Genomic DNA, 17,178 nt, shown 5'->3' on the forward strand with positions numbered 1-17,178 from the left:
TTTTTATTTTTTTTCAACAAATAGCAGCATGCAGGAATGGCATCCCTTGCCCACAGCTGCCCGGTGCTGCAGTCTCCTGCACATCCTTCCAAAGCAACCCCTTCTGCTGTCTGAAGATGGATCCTGGGCTACAGCCCTGGGGACGTACAGCTCTCCCAGCAGTTTTATGACTTCTTTTAACTGCTTTGTCTTCCCAGGGACTGGGAGGGAGTTGAGAACCACAGAATCATAGAATGGTTTGAGTTGGAAGGGATCTTTAAAGGCCATCTGGTCCAACTCCCAGCAATAAAAAGGACATCTACAGCTCCATCAGGTGCTCAGGTCCTGGTCTTTTACAGGCTGGCTTTTCAAGATGTGCTTTTTATTATTTCCCACCCAAATAGAATGCATAAGGTTACAAAAATAACCCAAACTACACAGGAAGGCAGAGGGAAAGGTTGCATTACGTGAAGCATTATTTGGAGACAGGGCACAGGGATGTGTAGGAACCCTCAGAAAAAAATGATAAATGGAAGCCATAATTTTTATTGGGGAAGGAGCAGATTATGGGTGAGGGAACAAAATAATAATAAAAAAAGCTTAAATTAGGATGGTGGCTTGGTAGCTGGGAGCTGAAAGTTTTTGGTTCATCTGTAATGCACGTATCTTGTGGAACGTGATGCAGCACAGAGCATGGAAATCACCTGCAAAAAGGCATTCTATTAAACCATATTAGAGTAGACTCTCCCTACAAGAGCTTCAAAGATGGATATCCATCTTTGTCATTGCTGCACTTTGCTTCCTATCACTGCTGAACCACATCCCACAGCAAGCACCTGTGGTGCTGCTGTGCTTTAGCATGTCCATATATTTCATAGAGGCAGGATGAAAGTCACAGTGAAGGGCCAGTGCACTTTCTACACCCAATACAAATCCAGTGAGACGCTCTGTATTTCTCCCTATGAACAATCTGGATGTTTTTTGGGCAGCTGCCCATTCTTGCACCCATCCAGCAAAGTTGGGCATTAGTCTCCATCCTACTGCCTTAGGCTATGAGGTAATGCACCTCCTCATGGAGCCACTGGCATTTACCCAGGAAAAGATGCAATGTGCCATGGAACAGCACTGCAGATGGATCCAAGACCCTCCATGACTGGACGTGTGCAGGAACATCACAGCCAAAAGGAGTAAAGGAGCAATGTCATTGCCAGAATGTACGGCTTTGAAGAAGAGATGCCCCTGCCCACCCCAGTGCCAGCAGGAATCTGGCTGGGATCTGGCACCCTTGGACCTGAGTGCTGCTGGGACATGCACAGTCTGCAAAGTCATCAGAAAGTAAAGCCTTGCCTTAGAGAGGTGTTAAACCAGGACAGCTCACCCATGTAGGGAGTGATGGCAGAAGGACAGCCCAGAGGAGGCTGAGGACTGGATGGAGGCTTTGGTGAACCGACAGCAGAAGTGGCAGTGGGGACGGTCTCCCATCTGCACAGAGCAGCCATTCCCTGCCAGACCCAGGCTGTAGGCTCCAGACCTCCATAGACACATCGGCACCAGACCCTTGGCTGGGGTGGCTCACACAGAGCCCCCCCTTTTCCCTTGGACTGCATCTCCATGAGATGAGCGTCCCTGGAGGGATTTGCTGCGTGTCTTGAAAGCACGGTGACTCCAGGTCTGCTGGATGAAAGGAAAGGAGTGGGAGAGGTGTGAGCATCTTTCCATGACACATTTCCACCCACCACGTTCCTCAAAGAACCAGTTTGCTGTTCCCAAGTCTCATCCTGACAGCCAGGTTTTTTCTCTAAACCCAATGGGTTTCCTTGAGTTTGAGTCCATCTACCGATCCCTTCTGGACGCCAGAATTGCCTCTTCCAGCCAAACTTCCCTGTTAATTGTCCTCAGGATTGGTTTGGAAAATTGCATAAGCCCTGGGCTAGGGCTGGCTGCATCTCTCATCCCAGTGCCTGAGGCTTCGTGGGGCAAGGACTAAAGAGCTGCGAAACGCAGAGATATAACAGATGTTGACATGTAGTGAAAATACGAGACGCGGGAGCCTAAGATAATAAATCTGAAAAATTAACACGTAGGAGAACGAAAAAAGGAGCAATATGTTTTGGTAATCATTCTGAACTGCTGAACCCTTCTCCCGCAGTTCAAAAATCTCTGGTATTAAGCAGATGTCATTCAACCGATGATTAACACATTACCGAATTTCTCCAGTCGTTTAATAAAAGTTTTACATAACATGCAGGTAATTGCTTCCAAATGTCAAGGTAACAATGTGGGCTTCTATGGATGGCATTGTTTCCAGCATCAGGTGAAGCCCCTCTATCAGGTGAAGTCCCGCACTGCCCAGCTGCTTTTCCTGTCTCTGCTATTGCAGAGACAAAGGAACGGTCAGGGAAGACTAAAAGCATTCGATCTGCAGCCAGCAGGCCTTGTGCTCTGAAGATGGGGCATTGGCATATGTCTTCTTGGGTTTTATCCCCTTTTCTTACTAGATCTTGCTGCTGCTGGATGCAATAGGTGATGGAAAAGGTGGATGCAAGCAGGGTGAGCATGAGCTACAGGCAGCAGGGATGGGTGATGCTCTAATAGGCTTGCAGCCACCAGCCCACTGCTGCAGGAGCTCCTTCCCTATCCCAGAGCCCCCCAAGCTCCAAACATGAACTTCCCCTCCATGGGAGCAGGAATAATCCATCCCAATCAGTTCCTTGCTGGAGCACTATCCCTGTGTGCAGCTCAGTACTCACACCGGTGCAGGACCCTGCCTGTTATTGCAGCATTGCTTGCAGAGAGGTGAGAGAGTGATGGATGCCTGAGGCTGGGGAAGACCAGCAGGCAGGAAAGTGTGTTCAGGCTCTGTGAATTGTTATCTGGTTGTTCCCAGGGCTGCAAATGAGCTTCCCGAATTATTGGAGCTGGGGAACAGGATGCATTTTGAACGACCAATCCGTCACAAGACGTATCCCATCCCTGCATAATATTGCTGCCCAGTTGCTTCTCCTTGGGTGTCCTGCAGCCCTCAGAGCATCTCCTGTGGCATCAGAGATCCCTGAACTTCCTTGGACTGGGGGTTTCATCCAGTGGTGACCATTATAATTGGGTCTCATTGACATCCACCTCTGTGCTACAAGATGTGGGCTGATAGAGACGTGGCTGGTGGTGCTGGAGCTGCTATGCAGCTGGCCAACAAGGGGTCAACCTTGTAGGTTTCTCCGCACCTGGAAAGTTCAGGGCACCATAGGCAGCTGCCATAGGCAGAATGATTTATGGCCATATCATTAAAGCCATGTTGTCAGTCTCAGTGCACGAGGCACACGATGGTGGTGCTGGAGGAACATCCCTCAGACCACCTGGCTTTGCAGCACTGGTCAGCAGCCACAAGGTTGGGCAGTGGCTGACCCAAACCACCAGACAGGAGACCCTGGAGTAGCCTGTGCCTGGTTCAGGAGGAAGGGATTAGCGAGGAAGCATCTCCCACTCCTCCCACAGGCAGCAACATTCATCAGCTGCTTCCACGATCCATCACTGTTAGACTCCAAATTTCTGCATGTGGCTGAGGCTGGGAGATGGCTCATGTTTGGAGCCAGGCAGGTGGCTGCAAACAATTCTGAACTGATCCAAAAGGGCATTTTCTGAGAGTCACTGGATTTCCAGCCTCTTCCATTTTCATCATTGAAATCATCTGTTGTTTGCTGTTGGTTTTTTTTGTTTGTTTGTTTTTATCATTTCCACATCAACTTTTACCACGAGTGAAAACCCAGCTCTTCTTGGTGTTTGTTCATTTACGAAGGTGCAAAACTTTGCACCTCAGTTCCTCTATAAGGACGTGCCCCCTCCTGAGCATGCTGTGTGCTCCAGCATTAACACAGCTATCTGCCCTCCAGCTCCTTGCTCTTCCTAGCTCACCCAAAGACCAATTACCTTATCTTACCCTATGTCATCCCATAGCTTTCAGAGGTCCAAAGCCTCCAACCCCAGAATGGTGAGGACCACCTCATTTTCCATGTGGGCACAGACCTCTTCCCATCGGCACATGGGGCTGCAGGGCTGGCAGGAGGGCTTTGCAGCACTCAGTGCCTCTGTGCTGAAAAGCAGTACCTGCTGAGATGAAACTGCTTGGCCTCCTTCCCCCTGTCTCCAAGGCAAACATAGACAGTTCTATTCATACCCACAAGTAATACATATTTCAGCATTTGATTCTTTTTTTGTGTGCGCTTTGTTTTATCTAGCGCCATGGAGCTTGGATGTCTTTTTCATCTCATATTGTGCTTTGGATGCAGCCTGTCTTATTCAGCCCTCTCGCTGCCTTCATAAAGAATAATAGTGGTGGTTGTTGTTTTATCCCCTGGAGCATGGGCTGCTGTAAACCAAAGGGAAATATCTTGCTGAAAGGGGGACAGCAACCGGGATGCTGCTTTGGCCATTTCCACAGCTCGAGCAGTTTTGCTTTGTGTGGACAGCAAAGCATCCAGCTTGAAATTCATGCTGTGTAAGTGCCACCCAGCGGTGCCTGAGCCCTGCCATGCTGAAAAACAGGAGGAAACTATAGGGAGAGAGGAGGAAGGCTGGGGCTGGACATGCCTTTTTTTCCCCTTTCTTCCTGCCTCTTCCTTGCTCTGTACACCCAGGAAAATGTCTATTTGGGGCTGTCTAAAATGCAACAAAGAACCTACCATAGATCTGAATTATACAAGATCCACTCGTGTTACTTATTTCCATTTGAAACATAATTCTAGGCAAAAATTTCCTCCTGCAGAAGCCATGGTTCCCATTCATCCAGTTTGGGATAACTCCCTGACTCCTGCACTCCACACCATGCTGTCCTCATCGCTCTCGTTGCTGTGCAGGTTTCCAGGGACCATGAGTGATGCTGGAATCAAGACATCTTGTGGCAGTATGTTCCCTTGAACTGGGAATCACGGGTTTTAAGGCACCTAAAACCCATGTCTGATGTCTGCATTGATTCTTGTTTTCTATCCCAGCTAGAGGTGCTGCAAACCAAACAGGGAGGAGGTGGGACGGTGCAGGGCTGGAGTGCATCGCTGCAGCCCCATGCATCTCAGCTGCACTGAAGACAAATGAACTGGAGGAAGCATTTCCTCTGCTGAAGGTTTGCACTCGGGAGGTTTCTGTTCACAGTGTAGGTCAAGAGTTGAAAAATGAAGAAGAAAGGAAAACAGATAGGAAGATCCATCTTCCCTCATAAAATCCCCAGAGCAGGGGGCATTGGGAAATCATTTTTCACCGAGCTGAGAGCTGTTCCTGGCCCTTCAGCAGGCATTATTCTCTTCTCCAGCCTCATATTTCTGGGACATCCACATGGAATTTTCCCTGCTCCTCTAGGAGTATTGTCCTGGCTCGCTGGGTGCATCTTTCCTTACAGCTTTGCATCTTTGCACCTCTCTTTGCATCACACTGGTTTGGGATTTGGGGCAATTCAGAGCCACAGCCCCACGTGCGCTGGCAGTGGGTCCCGGTCTGCAAACGTTTTAAACTAATTGGGGCTGAAGTACAAAGAGAAATGAGGGGCTGGGATTTGCTGGCATTAATGCAGAGGCTAAGAGGGACAGCTTTTAAGTGGAGCAAACCTACGCAATAAGAAGAAGGAGAACTTCAGTATGGTTAAAGCAAATCTAAATAAAATTCCTTTCTGGAAGGAATTCAAGAAAATTATTTTCCTTCTGTGTTTCTGTCTCTCTTCTTCTGGCTTATAAAAACACCTTGGCTTGGGTATTACATCAACTCTGCCTTTTATTAAAATCCCCTGCTCCTGTTGTGCAGATTTCATGCTGTTACATGAAAGTAAAATTTTACGACCAGAAGCTGAAATTAGGAAGGAAACTTTTTTGTTGTTGTCGTGTGTTGGATGGCAGTGGTAGTCACGAGGCTCTGTTTATTTTTGTTGTTTCCCAAAGGCAGCCAGCACTCCAGGTTTTGGCAGCTTTTTGGGGGTGTTCATTCCAAGCAGGTGCTGGTGTGGGGGCAGCACCATGTGCCATGCTCCATGCACTGCCACAGTCACCTTCCAGCAAGCAGAGATTCCATTGCTTTTTCAGAAGAGGACAGAAATGCATTTCATTGCAGGGATAAGTGGTCCTAGGTGCCTGGCCTGGGTCAGTCCCACGATGTGAGCAAAGCATCTGTACAGATGTGAGAGCTGGTCCACCTCTAAGCCCCCTGGTGTGATGTGACACTGAGGGACGTGGTTTGATGGGCATGGTGGGGATGGTTTGGGCTTGGGCTTGGTGATCTTAGTGGTCTTTTCCAACCTTAATGATTCTAGGATTCTAGAGTTCTATGCTTGGAGCCCATAGTGAGCAGCAGCTGCTGGGTAGCGCCAGGCTGACCTTAGTGTTTGCCATCTCTCACTGTAAAGGTGGTACTTGTGTTTGCCCATGAATTCCTCTCTCTCCTGCTAAAATCTATGATATAAATATATAATTGTATATATAATTGTTTATGTGTGTATATATAGATAATATGTATATTACATATATACAAATTACATACATATTACATGTATGTATAAGGGTGAAAAATTGTTTTTAAAGTCATCCTATTCTTCCCTGTTGGGTGAGCTGTACTGAGCCTAAGGAGCTGCCACATCTGGTGGCATTCCGAGGATGTGAGCTGCATAGGGCAAGACAACAGTCCTAGCTCTGAGCTGGGTGTTTGTTACTGACTGGGGCTTGGTAGCCTGCTTTGCATTCCCAGTGCTGATCCCTGCTGCTCTGCTTTTCCCAGCCCTCCGGACTGGCTCCAGGACCCCTGGGTTGGGGCCACCCCGTAGCCCAGCAAGGCTTGAGGTGGAGACCTTTGCTGGCACCCTGGGGATGAGAAGACACCTCGAGGACAGTTCCTTGTGCACAGCTGGGAGTGGAGCTGGGCTGTCTTGAGGCACTGGACACAGCTGGGATAGGGGCTGTAGGTCAAGCCCAGTGGCCCCTCCCTTTCCTTCCAGCCCAAATGTCTGTGCAACCTACTCCTGCCCCAGGAAGATTTACGGAGCAGCAGTAAGTATTTCACCAGCTCTTTATTAATAATGCAGCAATAAAAAAAAGTGCAGCCTTTCTTTCCAAGGACTCACAGAGCCCTTAATAATCCAAGGAGGGATTTGGCTCTCCCCAGTAGATAGCTCACTGGTGGGCATGCTTTACGGCCCCTTTGTTGGAGAGGGGCTGTCCCCCATCATCAAAGTGTGAACTGAGGCTCCGTGATGGGCTACCCCATAAATCTCTCCTCCCTAATCCTTTCCTTTCTACCATTTGCAAACTGGAGGAGAAGGGAGGGGGACTGGACAAGGCAGGCCACAGGTTTAACCCTTTGTGCTTTTGGGGAATCTTCTCTTTCTGAGGACCAAGTGCATGAAAGGAGGGCTGGTCCATGGCAGCCTGGGAGAAGCAGGTAGCTGTGTTCAGCCATTCAACCCCGAAGGACAACTTAAAGAGCTCTTTTGGAAGTTTAATAAGACCGCCACTGTATATTAGAAATAAATCTGGCTGCATTACAATCACTTCAAATTGCTCAAGCAATAAATGCAGAGCTCTGCTTTTGTTCATCCATTACATGGGTAGCCCAGCTTCACTCCTTGCTTGGGTTCTGACTGAGATGCCAGAACTCTCAGCCCCAAATTCAGAGCCAAATCAATGCTACAGAGACCACACACCTGGGGTATGGACATGGGGTGATCTAGGGCTTGATCTGGGGCCAAAACTAAACCCCACTGGGCTCTAGGAAGGTGAGGAAACTATCTGAGTAAGCCACTAAAATCTCCTTTTGCTTTGTGACTGGGGATGTACAGGGCTCAGGAAAGCTGCATGGCATCCTGGCTGCATGGTGGTGGTCTTAGAGGTGGTGGAGGACCTGGGTCAGGAGCAGGAGGAAGGACGGTTCTTCCAGTTTACAAGTGTTTGGGCAAGCATGTTCTTCAAACTTCATGCGACAGTCTCAGTCACCCAAGGCTCACAAAGAATTTGGGAGCAACCTTGGTGTGTGTTCATCCTGCCCCACCAGGCTTTCTGATCTCTCCTGGCCCTGCTACCCAAAATCTGCCCAGGGGAGTCACACCTCCATGCCCAAGGGAGGGAGGAGCCAGCCCAGAGCAGGATGCTCCTGCAGCTGCACGTCTCCATCCTCCCAGCACTGCAATGGTTGAAAAACGAATCTTGTGCTCGTTTTATCATAAAAGACCCTGGGCTTTTTAAGCCTAGCTTTATAAACAGTGATGAAAGGTCCTGCAACGGGCAGAGGTCTGCTTTTGAAATTGAACAAATTGTCGTTTTATGGTTCCCGTGTGGTGGGGGGGCTGTAAATCTCCCAGCATTTAACGCATCTGTTCTTTTCCAACCACGCTACCAGCATCTCAGGGCGGAGAGGGAGAAATATCTGACATTTCCTGACATGGGCTGCTCTCACAGCCCCTGGGAGCTCCTCGAGAAAGTTTTTAAAGTAATATTTATGGATGATCATCGTGAATCGGGGCCTGAAAGGCACAGAGACAGGACTGGTGTTCATTAATGTTTGGAAGCAGTGCACTAAGGATTTCCCTGTGGAGGGGCAGAAGGAATGGAGTGAAAGCAAAATAGCTTTCGAGGTAATCCAGGTCTTTTTTAGCATTATTGTTGTTGGTAAAAATCAGAACCTTATTTTGGATGAAGGAAAAAAAATGGAAGTACATTTTTGGGATGTTTTTTCTTAAAGTGTTGTGTTGCTTTTTTTTCCAAAAAGTCCATAAGGAATTCCAGAGGAAAGATATTTCTTATTGATATATCAATATATGGCGGGCTTTGGTCTAGGTTCGTGCCAATCTCCATATTAAAACAGTAATGCAACAGCTCCAGCTAATTACTGGGCATAACTTCAGTTTGATGGTTTTCCTGAAGATAATTTCCCTATAATTTTCCTATTGCTGTGAAGCATTTAGTTTCTATTTGAATTGAAATATGCCCTAAGAGCACTACGCTCACCACGGCGTTCACTTGGTGTTTTCCAAGGTGAACTTCTACATGTCAGTAAACAGCAGGTCTTTCACAGCAGCTTGAGAAATCCCCCCACAGTTACTCAGCATTAATTTTGAGAACAGGAAAATGTGAGGATGGCTGGTGTGGTGGAGTACCATTGGAATAGCATCCCAGGATTCTGGCTTTCAGTGCATTCTCCTAAGGGCAGCAACAGTGCCCTTCTTGGCCAGCTACAAGCCTCCTGCTGACTTCACCGATAACATGGAATCCCTAGAGGTGAGCCAAGGTTTGTCCTTAATGTAAAAAGGATACAAAAGATGTATTCTAATGAATGCAGGGTGGAGATAAGGCCATGCTTTCTTTGAGCTGTTCTTTCAGTGTCACGTCCTGAGGCTTATCTAAGTGAAACTCAGATTCAGATTAGCCAGAGAGAGAGAAAATTAGGATCTATTGGCAAAAATAACGTACAGATTGCTCCATAAACCACAAGGTGTGAATTTCTTGTGGCAGGACCACTTCCTGCCTTCACAGCACTGAGCAATGGCATGGGGCAGCCCTAAAAGCTCAGTGCTGCACTTGGGAACTGCTCCTGTCTCATCCTTGCTGGGCTCTGCATGCCTGGCACAAGTGAGGAGCTCAGCCCCACAGTGCAAAGCTCTCACCCAGGACTCTGCAGCCCAGGGAGGCAGAAGAGGGGTTTTGTACCCAACATATGAGACTGCAGCTGCTCTACCACCCTATCGTTTGGGCATGGGATAGGGACAGACTAGAGCAGCAGGGTTTTTTTTTCTGGCTTTCCAGTGACTTCATGAATCCAAGACACTGCCAATTATCTATCATTCACAGCATTTAAAATGTCAACACCTCCTTCCCAAATGGAAATGAAGTTAAAGGGCCTGCACTAGCCTATGCCCCTTGCTCCCCTCCTCCTGGAAGACCTTATGGGAAGCAGCCAAATCCTGCCCCTGTCCCTACCGAGCAGAATTTGTGGAACGCTGGCCTTGCTGTCCCATAGCCAGGTGGGGAAGCTGCTTCATCCATATGCCCCATAGGTATTCAGCCCCACAGGAGCTGCTCCAGCTCTTTGTATCGCGCTTCCATGGCTTCTCACTTCCATATCCTCCAAACTAAAAAGAAGCCTTCACCTCTCCCCCTTGCTTCCTCTTCACTGGGACTCTGCTTGGAACTCGCATAAAGCTTGCCCAAAATAACACTGGCCGCTCTCCCAGCTGTGGGTGTTGTGACTCCTGCACAGGGAAGGCTGCGATCTCGTTCATTTCATGGCAGATTTTGGTCAGCTCTGGCCCCCCTCCATCCTCGCTGGTACCAAATTTACAAGATTCCTCCTTTCAGCCTTTCACTCTTCTCCTGGGCTTACCCTACCTTGCTGAGGCCTCGTCTCTGGCAAGCCCCAGCATTCTCTTGGCACAGCTGCCTGCAAAACGTGGCACAGACAAACCAATAAAAGCGGCCAATAAACTACGCGACGATTCTTTCCTTTGCTGCAAGTAGCCAAGGCAGCACTGCTTCCTTTGGGCTGACATTACAATGCAACAGAGAGGATGAGACTCAGATCCTGTTCTGTTTGGTTCCTGGCTGAGGTATGGTTTTTCCACCATCACAAGAAGAGTTCTGAGGATTTTTTTAAGAAGGGAAACAATTACAGAGACAGTGACAGTGGGTCAGCCGGTGGTCTTTGCTCTGGCACTAGCCCATAGGGCAGTTGTGGCTCACCAAGACTTTGTCCCTCTTGGAAACTCTTCCTCTTCTCAAAAAGGCCAGGCAGAACCTTTCAGGCTGGGAGAACCCTTCTGCCCCTGAAATGCTACTGGAGCACAATGCCAGGCTGCTTTGTTACACAGTGAGGTCCACGAGGCAGCGTGTCCATGGGCTGCAGCTGCCGAGTGACGGCGCTGAAGGAAAGCGGTCAGGAGCGAGCGTGAAACATGTAAGATGGCAGAATTCAAAAGGACAAACATTATTTGATACCTTATTTATAGGGCACCACAGGGGGAAGGTAAAGGTTTCAGAAAAGAAAGAAGCACTTTAATTTTATCTGGAGATTTTCCAACAATAAAATCTAATCCATCATCCTCTCTGTGTGACTGCTCTTAATGAAAATTTAGAGGCTGTGACTGAAATTTAGAATTCACAGGGGATACTATTAGGAAGATGTCTAGCAGCTATGCAAAACCTGTTATATCATAGCCCCTGCCAAGGGCCGGGGAAGAGTGAGGTGTGAAGCGGACAGCTCGGGGTTGGATGCCGAGCCCTCCCAGAGGCTCATCCCAGGGCTCTGCTCATAGGGTGCCAGGGCTGCTGGTGATGGTTTCCCATTTACCACCTGTGCTGAGGCCCTCCAGGTTTGCCTCCTGTCCCGCACACGCATTGTTTGTTATTTAAGATGTGCACTGTCCGGGAATCAGGAGGATCGCGAGGAGCCCGCGGGGAAGGCAGGCCATCTGTAATCGTTACCAATCCTCTGCGCTTTACTTTTAATCAAAGCAGATCAGGAGGCTGTTTCCAATACTTTTCAATGGGCCAAAAGGAGCTTCGATTATAAAGACAGTAACGGTGAATTATTTTAGGGCCTGGATGTACATCATGAATCAGTTTAATACTGAAGTCACTGCCAATTACTCAACGGATTCAAAATGAGATTCCATCACAAAATGTTAAATCACAGGATAAATCTGTCCTAGGAAGGGCTTTAGTAATCAAAAGACTCTCAAAGCAGAAAAACCTTTTCTAAAAGCGAAGGGGGGGGGGAAAAAAAAGGTTACAGCTTAAGCCAGACATTATATAGTAATGCCAGATGTTAAACAGTTGACTTAAGTTATTGGCAGGTATCAAATGCAAGATACTAATACTACTGGTTGCAGAGCTATGCCACCAAGTTTGTAATCTGCGGAATGGGCTTAAATATTCCTTTAATTTTCTGCCTATGGATAACAGGCAATTTGGATTAGCTTCCGCAGAATAATAACCTCCTAATTCTAAGCAGATGAGGCTAAGCCTTCTGCAACATCAAAAAACCAAGGCCATGCTTAATATGTAACCTTTAATGGCATATGTTTTTAAACTATATTACTCTCCTGGACCTGTATAATTAAGCACAAGAAATGCCTTAAAACACTCCACTTATCTTGCAGATGGGAGAAGGCACTGAGATTGTCCCCAGATGCAGAACCAAGCAAAAAAACTGTTCAGAGGTTGGCACCCAGGGGACAATGCACATCTTCAGTACCCATCCCAGCAGGGGTCCTGCAGCCCTCACCATGGCATCCCTCGAGCCCATGGCTAAATGACAGCAAAACAGCCACCTCCAGTGGGGACAGCCTTGTTCCCATGCAGCTCGGGCTCATGTCTTTATCCCCGTTCTGTTCTCACACTGTGCTGAGCTCTGAGATGCATCAGAAATAAACGAGGCTGTTGCAGCTGGACCTTGCTCATTAATGTGTATTGCACAAGCTGCAACATACCCAGTATGGCTGCCAGCCTACACATCATCTGAGCTGTTGTTTTGTTAAAATTTGTTAATAATGAAGAATCTTAATAATTTATTCACATATGTTATTTATTTATTATGTGTATTTAATTTATTTTTTCCCTTCCTTGATTAGAGCTGCATGCACTTGTGCACTGAGCATGTTCCTGTTGCTGCACCCCAGAAAGGTCCTTTCTCGGGGCTGGGAGGTGGATGGGATGGCGGCGAGGAAAGGGTCAAAATATCCTCCTGGCTGCGAGGAACGAGGAATGTTGGCAGAAGAAGCCTTGCCACAGGAATAAGAGGTTGTCCTGGCTGTTCGGATTACTCCACATGGGGTGAGTAAAACTGTCGGTCAGGCTGAAGCGTCTGATACACAAAGGGGAATAAAAACTCATTAAGGGTCTAAAAGGAAACCCTATTAAAATACCAAAAGTAAAATGGAGGACACTCGATCACCCCGGTGTTAGAGAAGTGTCAGAGTTTGAATGAACCTGACTTTTTTTCTTCCTGAGAGCAGAGGAAATGTGTTTTGTAGAAAGCCAGGTGGGATGAGGGGCAGGTAGAGTGCCAAAGAGCACTGATAATATTTCAGAGTCTCGCTAGGAGCCTGAAATGCGAAAGGGATTTACTCGGCTTTCTGCAGGGAGGAGAGTGCTAGCAGATTTTTGAAGGCATTCCAACGCGGTTCATATTCATCTGTTTCTTAAATCGCGAGCCGCTGACTGCCGCCATGCCGCAGCAGGGAGCATCTCCTCTACTGTCTCCCACCCCGGTGTGGGCTGGCTCACGGCCGTCAGAGTCAGCGTGGGAGCATCCTTGCCATGCTCCTGTCCCAGTGTCCCCCTGAAAAGCCAATAGACTGGATTTACGGGGCCCAACCCTGAGAGTGGTCTCTTTAACAGCATCTCTTTTCTCCTTTATTTGGTCCTATGGAAAGAAATTAGGAGGGAAAAGAGCTAAATGAAATGTTTTCTTGGTGCACAGGAGTTGGAACTAGATGATCTTTAAGGTCCCTTCTGACCTAAGCCATTCTTGTGAGTCTTTGATTCTGTAAGCATTACAAAGCCTCATCATCCTGTGAGTGTTGGAAGAAAGAGTGCTCAGTTTCCAATGGGCTCATGCCTGATGGCTGATGGATTTGTAAACCAAGTTTTACTACAGCTGTCCCACTTTGTAGGTACCAGAGCAGCCTGATGAACACCTCACTCATAGTAAATCCTCAGCGGCCACCGCCAAATCCACTTCTCAGCTTGTTTCTCCTGCATGGAGTCTCTGGTGGCTCACAGTCATGAATGCTACCGAGGATGGAGAAACTTTGTCCCACTTCTTCCTGGAGCTGAAGTTCTTGGATCATGGCTGTTCAGGAAAGACATAAACAGAAGGTTCCTCTCTCACATACACATCTCTTATCACTTTTAGGGACTTGTTGCTTTTGGGACTTCTACCTCCTGTCCACCTGGTTGAAATGGCCATCAGAGTTCAGTAATGGCTGCACTCCTACATCAGCTGTCACCACATAAATCTCATCTCCTCACAAAACCAAGGTTCAAGGAAAAACTTTTTCTGATTCCAACAGAGGCACAGAGCTGCTAACGCATTTTTTCCTTGCTCTGCTACTGTTCCTTTCCTCCTTCACAGCGAGACCCTGGCTTTTGGAGAGCAAGGACAGTTTCTTCCCATCTCGATGACTTCTGGGCCCCTCATTCACTCACACACACATTATAACCATGCAAACCTTGTTTCTTTATGAAATCTGAGCAGAAGCTGCTTGCACACAGCGGACAACACTTCATCAGCTCATTGCAGTGCACTAGGAAGCACTTCAAAGACTAAAGTCACCATGGAAAGCTTGCCTGTAACAGAGGCAACAACTCTGCAGAGATGCCAAAGGTAGCTGGAAATAAGCACAAGTCTTTTCCCAGCAGCTCGGTTAGGAGAATCTCTTTTACAGTTCCAGCACTGAGCAATCTTTTCTGGGCCAAACAACTACAGGCTGGAGTCAGAGTGCCTGGACAGCTCTGCAGCACCTTGCTCAGGCTCAGCAGACTGATGGATTAGCACCTGTCCACGTGGAATTGTAGATTTAAATCCTCTAAGCCTTTTCCAGTCAATTGATCTATCCCAAGCCTTTCATCAAACACAAATGGGCCTTTGACTTTCAACAGAATGAAACAGTGGTAAATATATATGGGACATGAATATATCTATCTATTTATCTCTCTCTCTCTCTCTCTCTCTCTCTATATATATATATTTTTTTTTAAATGGACATTTTAATGGTCTGTTTGCTCTACAGCTCTACTATTGTGGTCAGAGAAAAATTGCACTTCTGCTTCAGGAGCTGGTGGTAGAAACCCATTCCTCTGGACCCTGCAATTCATTCAAGAGAGCTGAAGTCTTCTGCATCTTCAGTTAATGCCCCAATCTGCTCCAGACTGCTCCTTGTCCACTTTACCACTACATGACATTGCACATTCATTTTTAATGTGCTCATTAATGTGTACTGCACATTGCATACCTCCTGGCCTGCTGCTAATTACTGTCTCATTTTGAGGCTACCAGATATCCCCAAATAGACCTTCATCTTCCTTATTCCCATTCCAGGCACCTGACAAACACAAACACCAGCAAGCAGCAGAACAAGGCTCCTAACACTGACCTACAGGATGAAGACTATGAAGAAGGAGCCTGTGGTGTCAGACCTTGAGCTTTGCTAGTTCTGGTCGTGAAACCTGGCATGGCAGAGCAGACTGAGCACAGGCCATATGAAATGTAACCAGCATACTTTACATCCACACCACTAAAAATAAGCCGCCGACACTAACTCTTCATCTGGAAGGAGGGGAAACACCAGCTTTGCTGTGTTTTGGATGAAATGCAGCACTAAGTCTTGACCATATTTGGCCATTAGATCATCCCACAAGACTTCTGCATGAGAGTAGAGTTTTCAAGAAATTATTCTGGCCAAATGCCAGTTCTGCCTTTATTATTTCTCCCTGCTATCTCAATACTTCATTTCATCACCTAAATTGCTGTGTTGAGTTACTCTCGGCTGTTAAAACGCTGTCATGCTGCAGAGGCAACTGTGTGAAGGAAATGATGTCTCCACAGAAGGTGCTCCACGCAGCTGAAATCACGCCACCTATTTAGGTGTCAAGTTTAAATTTTTCATTGTAAGTACAGAAACTTGAAACATTTTGTCCAAATGTGTTGAAAGCTACGAAGACATTAAAGATTATTCATAGAATAAATATTCATTCTCAGGAAGAGATTTTTTTAACACATGAATATTTCAGGCAGCACGTAGCAAAAAGCGTGTGCAGCCAATTGCACAAAAAGGTGATCATATTCCAAGTGTTGTTTCAGTAGTTTTTATCATTACCAATACAAGAAATGTATTTACATCACATTTTTATGACTGTTTCTGCTTGAACTAAAATACTTGCTAGATAATCCTCAAACTGTGAACTAACTACTAGTCTTGAGTGTTAGTCTTCAAATGCTTCCCTACCAGCTTCTGTAATACCTTCACCTTGCTGATGTTTTAACCAAAATTACTGTATTACACTTGTCCTGAAAACCAGAAAAGCATCCTTATTTTACTCATAATTCCCCTGTCTACTCCTTCCCACAGAAGAGGCAACTGTTTTGCCAACAGCTTATTAATATATTACAGCTTTACATCTTCAGCTTTCCATGTTTCAGAATTTCCATTTTTGTAGTATTTTCAGTCCAGATGGGTGAAGCATGCCTGAGCCTCAGTGTGGAGCTCTGGTACCATCTAGTGTTACTGGGAAATCCTGAACATCTGCTGGATGTGGGCTTTCCTCACTGATTGCCTGATGGGTTTGCGGTAGGAAAGCCTGTTGTGATCAGTCTGGTGATTAGGGACAACCAGATGCAGTAAAACCCTTTCTCTCTGAGCAGCTGCCATCTGGGTGATGGCCACAGTGGCTGAGCCTGGCTGCAATGGAAGCATTTAGGGTCACATTGCTGGGATTGCATGCAGATCATCACCTGTGATGTCTCAGAACTGTTTGCCATTTTTGCTCAGAGTTGCAGTTCTGCTTATAACTTCCAGATGTACTGCTTATCTATGCTGCAATAAGAGCAATATCCTTGAATATTTGCCATTGTGCCTAATTAAGGAGCTTGCTCAAAGTTATAGTTCTGCTTATAACTTCCAGATGTATTGCTTATATATGATAAATATCCTTCCTGACCACAAGGCTTCTATAATAAGAGCAACATCCTTGAAATAGCAGTGTGAGTCCAAAACAGTAACCAAGCAGTGGAAACGAAGTGGAAAAGAGTTGTCCTCAGAAAACCTGTGCCCAAACACGGTCACAGTGAGTAGGGGGATACATCCCCAAAGGACCACCAAGACCTCCCCACCCCCTTCTGCAGCACACCGAGAGAACCAGCAGGAGCACACCCTGCTCTGATGCCAATTTCCCTTTCTTTATGCAAAGGGTGAAGGATTTCAGATTGAATAATAGAAAACATTTATTCTCTGAAAGAGCAGTCGGGCACTGGCACTGCTGTCCAGGGAGAGGTGAGAGTCACCATCCCTAGAGGTGTTATGAGCTGTGGAGGTGTTGCACTGAGGAACGTAGTCAGCGGGCACGTGGGATGGGTTGAACTTGGGGATCTCACACATCTTTACAACCTCAGTGATTCTATCATTTATCTACGCGAGCAGGAGGAGCCGTAAACCCAGGCATCGAACCCCCACCGCCCTGCCCT

At 47.0% G+C, this 17,178-nt stretch overlaps 1 protein-coding gene across 1 annotated transcript in view; it reads right to left on the reverse strand.

Annotated features, from left to right (window-relative positions):
• Positions 1 to 17,092, reverse strand: part of CHTF18 (chromosome transmission fidelity factor 18) — a gene marked incomplete at its 3' end in the record, with an annotated part of 26,995 nt that extends 9,903 nt beyond the window's left edge. Inside the window, exon 1 of the mRNA XM_019620621.1 lies at positions 16,999 to 17,092. Coding sequence (XP_019476166.1) covers positions 16,999 to 17,092 — 94 coding nt within the window. The remainder of the gene's footprint in view (positions 1 to 16,998) is intronic.
• Positions 17,093 to 17,178: the final 86 nt, after the last annotated feature.

This window comes from Meleagris gallopavo, chromosome 16 (genome assembly GCF_000146605.3).
Source record: "Meleagris gallopavo isolate NT-WF06-2002-E0010 breed Aviagen turkey brand Nicholas breeding stock chromosome 16, Turkey_5.1, whole genome shotgun sequence".
NCBI classification, from domain to species: domain Eukaryota; kingdom Metazoa; phylum Chordata; class Aves; order Galliformes; family Phasianidae; genus Meleagris; species Meleagris gallopavo.